The 8256-nt window shown below is 43.3% G+C and overlaps 1 protein-coding gene across 1 annotated transcript; it reads right to left on the bottom strand.

Moving 5' to 3' along the window:
* Positions 1-9: 9 nt before the first annotated feature.
* On the bottom strand, positions 10-6810 carry LOC118309924 (N-acetyllactosaminide alpha-1,3-galactosyltransferase-like). Its single transcript, XM_035632578.2, has 6 exons — positions 6655-6810; positions 4811-4894; positions 4599-4691; positions 4034-4129; positions 3470-3607; positions 10-3321 (listed from the first exon to the last, which is right to left on the bottom strand). Exons 2-6 carry the CDS (start codon positions 4813-4815, stop codon positions 2637-2639), a joined length of 1017 nt encoding a protein of 338 aa, XP_035488471.1. The 5' UTR covers positions 4816-4894; positions 6655-6810; the 3' UTR covers positions 10-2636.
* Positions 6811-8256: the final 1446 nt, after the last annotated feature.

Raw genomic sequence — 8256 nt, 5'->3', positions numbered from 1 at the left:
AACAAGTTGGACTCTTCGCTAATGGTTGGATTTATTCACCGTATGACAAACAACCCTTGAACACAGGCAGAGCTTGCAATACAGGTTGAGCTCCGGGATCATTCTCTCCTTCGTTCAGCCCAGCACGATATAGGGCGGTTTCTACTGAGTTTGTTGACCAAGGGCCTTGTCCACGTCTAATCCTCGACTCTGACCCGCTGGTCAGTCAGAAAGTACCTCGTCTGTCCCACATTTTGTACCTGTAGGCCGTTGTGCTGCCTCAAAACACATACAATAAACCTTCCTCTCTTTCTCACAGCCAGGGACATGACTGGCCAAACGTTTCATACTCACAGTAGTGAACAGTCATCTGAAGTGGTGGTCATTCAATATAGGCGCGCGATGAATGCAGTTCATTTACAAGTCAAACAGTCGGCCCATTCGTCAGTTAGACACAATCATTTCAGGAGGGAAGGAGTCTGCACCAGACCGGCTGCTACATCTCACCACATTTCCAATCAATGAAAGTCCGTAAAACCAGGCAATCCATTCTGAATTGGTGCTCGCAGGTAAATCAGTTGCATGTTTCGGTAGTGACTTGTCAGTTCCACACTTGTTTACATCCAAAGTATCACGAATATACTGAGGTCAAATTTACAAGACTTGACAAGGGCTCAGTTACACTTACACATACACAAACACGTTTGAAACACTGCTACTGCACAACCTATCTTGATGTGGCTTAATTTCCAGCTATTCAAATGATTTTTTTAAAAAGACAACCAATTCCTTTTGGAGTGCTGTTGCTTTACCAGATTCTCTGAAATGCGGCCAGGCAAATGTGAAACTTTTTTGCACAAACAAAAAAACAACTTTCAGCGATGACTGACCTCACTAACAGTGAGGGGACGTGTTTGTTTAAAGTGTTCTGTATTATTAAGTGTTATCATTGTTAATGTTTGTACTTGTTCTTTGATGAAGTCAATCATGTTTTTCCTTAACATGTTTTTCAACAAGGTGATTTGGTACATGTACATGATTTTCAACACATATATCGTGAATCTTTAAAAAAATAATTAAAAAAAAGCAGTCCATGCAGATGTAAAATGTGTTTCAAGCTGCTCACGAAGTGAGGTTACGGTGAGAAATTGTGAAGTGCCCCGGTTACAGCGCATGCTACACAAATGCACCGTCTCCTGTTGGATTATGAAAGAGAGAAAAAAAAAGGAATCGCATTTGAACTCAAAAAGTATCAACATCACAAATTGATTTTTTTCTATTTACAAATCAGTTAAAAGCAGTAATTGACAAGTTTGGGCCTAAACTTGTCACGATGTTCAAGGATTGGTTGTACAGAGTAATGGCAGGAAAAAAATGACACTATCCACCATGATATTGGCTTTGTTTTTTTTTGTTTTTTTCCGGCACAAAGGAACTGCATCAGCCCATTGTGTAACCGAAACGAGGAAGAGAGTAGGGTCAAGTTCCCCCAGTATTTATCCCCAGTGATGGAAATGGCAGAGGGTGACACAGTCGAATTCACAAAAACAATTCACCGTAACAGGAGAAAAAATGATCCTGTTGACGGGGGAACAAAAGCAGGTGAAGGAGGAGAGTGATAAAAAAGAGATAAAAGAAGAGTCAACAACCTCGGACGGACACGTCCAGTCCATGGAGATAACAAAGGTGCAGTTTGCCTTCTTTCTAGTAGACCAGTAGGCGATACAAACAGCCTGGTTATATATTCTACCAGACATTCAACTTGGTTATTTGTTCAGATAGTGGTTGTTTTCTGCATTGGACAGTAGCCAGGCTGCTGGTGTCGAGTTCGCCATGATGCAAATGAGCCGGAAGACCAAGGAGAAGCTTCAGTGAGCATTCTAATAAATGTGCACTACAGGAGGAAACTATCCTTTAGTTAGTTTAGTGCGTTTGTCAATACAGCATTTCCCAGTGCACTGACTTCTACTCAAATTCTGCAGCGTTCAAAATGAGTGAATGGGGGAAATGAAACTTGCCCTGGATCGTGTTCTCCATGTGAAATAAAAAACACAAAGTGCTACCATCTTTTCTAGGAATCAGACTCTGCCAACCAGTCGCACCTTGTGTGCGAGAAACAAAAGCAGCAAGTGTCTTTGACCGTAGTGATGAGGTAAATGTAAGTATTGGTATTAGTATTAAATTTTGTCTATCTTACGAGAGAAGTATTGGTATTAGTATTACATTTTGTCTGTCTTACGAGAGGAATCTGATAAAGGGACACACATAAATGTAGCTTGAATCAATCAATGCAGGAAGTCAAACATTGAGATCATCATATCTTGTCTTATTTTTTGATGTACAAACGTCACTTCTTGAAGAGCCAAAAAAACCCCCAAAACAACAAAAAAACATTGCAAGCTGCTTTGTAACCACATGATCATTTTCAAAACGCTTTCATATCAAATATATTTGGATTCAACACTAGCATGGTGCAAATACACTGGCTGCAAGCACAGACTTAGCCAAGACCTAGAAAAAACAGCAAATAATCCACACCCGCAGATGTGCTGACTCACCCCATGAGAATATAAGCGCCACAAAGTAGGGGTCATCAGATCGTGTTCACACCGTTAGGGAAAACACCAGCTTCTGTTTGTTAATGTCACAAAAACACACTAAGGAACGCGGAGTTGCCCGTACAGTTTTGGCGCCCACAAGAGCCGGCTGACTCGTATGTCGCCGTTGGCGCCGATTACCGGGTCCCAGCAGTACTCGGGGGAGAGCACCCTGCTCGGCTTGTGGAGCCACAGGTACTTGTTGAGGTGACTCTCGTCGTGCCACAACGCCTCCACATCATTCTGTTTATCCTCCACGATGCCCTGGTAGCAGGCGTCGGCCAGCGCCTTCACGCGGTCACACAAGCCTCCGAAGACGGCGGCGTGGTAGTAGAAGTCCCCGGTTTTCATGTACGCCTTGGACTTTGGGTTGCGGTCGTAGGTGTACAACATCTTCGGGAGGCGGTAGTAGTAGGCGTGGAGCAGAGCCACGGAATCTCCCAGGGCCTCCGAGCCGAATCGCCCGGTGAACACCTGATCCACGTCGAAGCAGAAGACGTGCGTGCACCGATGGCGAATGTCCGACTCGATGGCATCCGATATGGTCTTCATTCTCATCATAGAGATGTCCTGCCACCTGGAGTGCTTCTCCACTTTGATCACCCTGAGGCTTCGCAGAGGAGGAAGCTTGAGGCTCGGCACCTTCTCTGGCACGTCTGTAAATACGTAATATGTCACGGGCAAGCCCAGCATGAAGTGACTTTCCGCCGAGTTCAGGAATTTGGGGAGGTAAGCGTCCAGGTACCTTTGTTAGAAGTGGAGATTAGAGCAGTTCCATGCATTAGTTCACATCCTTACAGTTACAGTAAATGCACTACACAAAAGGTTGGCAGTTGACAGAGCTGGTTGTGGGGCTATAGGCAGTTTACCAAACAGCTGATGTGAAAACAAACCTGCCCACTGCGAACACCGTCAGAGCCACAGAGGAGCCTCCCTCCTTGTGCATCTGGTCGTACAGCTGGGCATCAAACATCCCCTCCCAGATGATGGGAGCTCTCCAATATGTGCATGTTTGCACATCACTTCTGGACCTGAAACAAGAGAGATTCAACCAGAGAAGGCTCAGATTTTTTGTTGTTGTTGCAGTGTTGCCTTTTTAGCCTTCCTCAGATCTGGGTCTCAAAACAGTCTCCTGTCTGAGCTCTGCAGGTAGTTTTGTTTTTGTTTTTGGCGCTGAATAAAAAAAAAAAAGGGAACATTTTGTTGTCTTGTGACTGTGGTGATCCTAGCTGAAAAGCTTTGTGGCGATGGGAAACCCGAGTTCGAGCCCGACGAGAAGCTGGATAGTCGTCTATTCTCATTTTGTGGTGCAGGCCTCAGCTCTTCAAAACAAAGTGTTGCTTCCTCAAATTGGAAACAGTAGGAAATCACAATTCACAGTTTGACTAATGAGCAGTCGCTGGCATCTGAATCTTGTGAATGAATGCAGCTAAAAGTTAAAATCTTAACGCTCTTACATGAGGGCGAGACCAGCGTCCACACTGTTGTCCAGATTCAGAGCCATTGCACTCTCCAGGGTGCATTTTTCCATAGGTATGAGGTTTATTAAAATTCTAGTGAAAAAACAAACAAACAAACAAATTATATTAATGCAATGTTTGTAATTTGGCCAATTAATGAGTCTACTACACTACGTTGGCAGTTTATTGGGTACATCTATCTAAAACTAATGCAGTCTGTTAATACAGTCCTGCAATAAAACGTATCTTCATGAAGGTGCAGTTGAACTACATGGCATGACAGAGGTGTTGGTGATTGAGCCTACGCTCATTCATATAAAAAAAAAAAAGGCTAAACACAAAGTAACACAGGTAAAGGCAGACGACGTAATGTAATACAGTTCAATAGCATCCGAAACAGCAGCTTCCGAAAAACGATCATAAAGTTATATCAGAAGCTCAAGTCAACATTTAAACTTTCATGAAGGTGGGGTGCATTTGCATTTGCATTTGCATTTGTCGCTGCACGTGGCGTCTTCTAAAAGTTCAGTCGTTTGGCCTTTTTTTTCCCCCCGGTACTCACCTCAAGGATGGAGAGCTGAAGTAGAGCACGCACAGCACGACTTGGAGGTAAAGCACACATTTCAAAGTGCCCCACGTCCTCTGAGCAAGCGTGCTGCAACAAAGACCAGAGGGTCAGATTAAAAACCATAAACGAGGAATCTCAATTCAGAAAGCAAGTATGTGGGACCGAAATTCTCCGGAGCCCACAAAGCTGTCAAAAGTGAAACTGACCCCATTCTTGAAAAACACGGGCATCCAACTTCAGTCCACTGTATCTCTCCCGCGCCACGTAGCGTGACGGCAGCTGCAGATCCACTGACAACATGACAACAACAGAGAAGGAGGGTGACACACAATACAGTATTATTTGACCTTTGTTGTATACAATAAAAAAGTCTATCAAGCAATGCTGCCAAACTAATAAACGTGAATCAAAACAGAGGATGCCATCTCTTCGAGCCCGGGCAAATAGCAGTGAGAATAAGACATGAACTTATGCGAAGGGCTGCAACTAACGATTATTTTCATAATCGATTAATCTGTCAATTGTTTTCTCGATTAATCCATTAGCTGTTTGGTCCATAAAATGTCATAAAATGGCGAAAAATGGCAATTGTGTTTCCCAAAGCCCCAAGATGATATTTTTTTTATTTTGTCCACACACCAAAGATATTCAGTTTACTGTCGTAGAGGAGCAAAGAAACCAGAAAAGATTCACATTTAAGAAGCGGAAATCAGAGAATTTTGACCGATTAATCGATTATCAAAATAGTTGCCGATTAATTTAGTAACTGTTGCAGCTCTACTTATGCGGAAATTATTATTTGAAGTAAAAAGTTGGATTTTCACTGAATGAATATGCTTTTCTTTCTAAACATGCAATATTAATGCCTCCTCACTTAACGGTTGTATTGTGCGCACATTCTCCCCTCAAGTTGGTTTTTCATAGATCACAACCTTTGCGTGGGAAGTGGCGTACGCGCGTTTCCAGCCCGTTTTTTTTTGCGCGTACGCCACGTTTCTAAATGAGACCCCAGTGACACTTTGTGTGTGGCCCTCATCCTCTTCCGAAGCTCTGCGACGACCACCACCACTTGTTTTGGGGGGTATTTTTTATATTGAAGACCACCAACCTTATTTCAATCCCTTGTAAGTTGCATCCTATCAAATACAACAATGTGCAACAATTTACACCACTGTGACAGAAAGTCAATACATTGCATAATTGGAAAAGCAGAAAGCAGAACAGTGGATTTCTTTTCCTCTTCTCCCCTCCTGCACATTCCCTTTACTCTCCCCATGTCTGGCCTTGTTGGTGAAGTATCTGAAGCAGCTTTAGGGTCCAGTTCTGCTCATAAAGATAATTCTGTAGACTTTGACCAAGGGTTTGACGCAAAGTTTGACACCTTGTTTGCAAGTTATGGCTTTTTGTGTTGACAGATTTCCTATGAAATCTGTCAACACAACCATGAACCTGCCGATAACAGACTCAGTGATTGGACACTTCAGTCTCCGGCTACTCAGCTCTGTCCATAGAGAACCGCGTTATTCGTCGTCATCACATCACTTCACACTTGAAGTGAGCTTCTTTCCCCTCATGAACATGCAACATGAACGGGTCACGGATGTGTGTGGGGGGGGGAGAAAGGGCAAAGGACGTGATTTGGGGTCTCAGGCGCGCGCAAGTGATCTTTGAATGTTGGGGCAAATCTTGGAAGAACCAACAACCAAAAGGCTTTCGTCCTCTTTGGTTTTCATTTTGGAGAGAGGTGGAGTTGCTGGTGCAGTCCCCGGTGGAGTCGAGCTGTTAATTGGTCTTAGCAGAGAGGCCACGTGAAAAACGTCGGGGCCGATGGCGGAAGCAACGGAGACGACAAACAGCTGAACGCATCTGCGATACACGACGCACCGCAGAATCCAAATGTAGATCTGGAGAAACCTCCTCCGTCGTCTCAAACTCACTTTGAAGTGGGACTTTAAAAAGGCGTGTATGAATCTATCGCACAGCCCTGGACAGATGTAGGTGGACCGGGTTCACCGCGTGAGGGAGGATGGAAAGGTGTGGATGAACCTACCTGTGCGTCGGCGTCGACGGACTCCTTCCGAGGGATCCACAAACGACTTGAAATGATCCTGCGTGAGCTTTGGGAAAGTTCTCAGTGGAAAACAAGCCGAGGTGTCACCCTCTCTCTCTCTCTCTCTCTCTCTCTCTTCTGCCCCCAGTTTGGAAGTGACCAGAAGAAAAGGGAGTGGCTCTATCAGGCGCGTCCAGGTGAACACTCAGCTCCCAGCTCCCCCTCCTCACTGCCTCGCTTCAGTCGGGACCCTCGGTGTTCCCACCGGCAGCTGATGACCAACAGAGATGGACCAGTAGGATATAACCGTGCCAATGCGCCAACACATCTTCTTTTATTGTTTTCCCCGTCTCCACTTTACGCACAGGTTTCCCGCGGCTGCGTCGAAACTGCACCAACTCAAGTGAGATGCTGTGCGTCGCCAGCGCCCGACAGCCAACGATGGATCCACACATTCACTTGAAACAAACTTTCAAATGCTTGATCGACCACGGTGAGCGTTTGGGGTCAGGAATGATTTTGTTTTTAGATTTCACGCACAAGCCCCTCAGTGCAAACACTACGGATGATGGGAAAAGTCAAATGAATGTAACACCTGTTTAGATGAGTTTGCATTTTCTGTTTAGATGAACTTGACACGCCCTGGACTCCTTTCATTATTATTATTATTATTATTATTATTATTATTATTATTATTACTACTATGCATATCTGTTCCTCCCCCTGCAAGATCAGGTACGTTTACATTGTTGTATTGTCACTTTTCCTTACTGTAAAAAAAGGATCTGAATTTTGTTTCCTCCAAACACTGGTTGCTCGTGTCCCTCTGGTAATTGTGTGCAAGTTAAAGTCTCACACCTTTTGGCAAGTTTTTAGGTCAAGTCAAGTCAACTTTATTGTCAATTCCTGCAATATTGCTCCAGACATACAGAGGAATTGAAAAACCATTTATCTCGGACTCACGGTGCAATAGTACATAACAAAAAACAAAACAGAAGATAAGATTATTATTATAAACAATAAATAAATTCTAAATACTGCAAAAGTAAAAGGTAAGGCAAAACCACACAGGATAGAAAAGCTAAAGAAATTGAAAATGTGCAATAGAAAGGAAATACTGTACAGTATGTGTAATATACAGGAAACTAAATAAATATAATTAATTGAAAATGTGCAATATAAAGGAAATACTGTACAGTATGTGTAATATACAGGAAACTAAATAAATATAATTGAAAATGTGCAATATAAAGGATATGGAGTGCAGATTAAATGTAATACATGTAGAGGGCATTGATTCTAGCTCAACTACAATTTGTTTAAACATTATATAACCCACCGGATGTTTTTCCATTTCATTTTCCCAGATTGTAAGAAGTAAAAAAAAAATAGCAGACAATGGACATCAGGCCTTTGTGTGAACACTTATTGATCTATGTCCTCTGTAATGCATTTTGAGTGCAGTTTGAGATGAAAATTGTGGTAGTGGCAGCTAACGGAAGTGGCAGCTAACGGAAACGGTGGCTGGTTGGATATCAAGCAACCACATCTCAGCATTGTTGAAAAAAAACATCAGCAGTCATGCAAAGTGATATGAGCCAA

The sequence above is a fragment of the Scophthalmus maximus genome, chromosome 6, assembly GCF_022379125.1.
Source record: "Scophthalmus maximus strain ysfricsl-2021 chromosome 6, ASM2237912v1, whole genome shotgun sequence".
NCBI classification, from domain to species: Eukaryota; Metazoa; Chordata; class Actinopteri; order Pleuronectiformes; family Scophthalmidae; genus Scophthalmus; species Scophthalmus maximus.
This window is presented reverse-complemented; position numbering and strand designations above follow the sequence as displayed.

Coding starts and splice junctions, on each gene's coding strand:
- LOC118309924 (XM_035632578.2), bottom strand. Junction 3,608..4,033: donor GACGCTGGTCTCGCCCTCAT/GTAAGAGCGTTA, acceptor CTCTTGTTTCAG/GTCCAGAAGTGATGTGCAAA. Junction 3,322..3,469: donor ACGGTGTTCGCAGTGGGCAG/GTTTGTTTTCAC, acceptor CTTCTAACAAAG/GTACCTGGACGCTTACCTCC.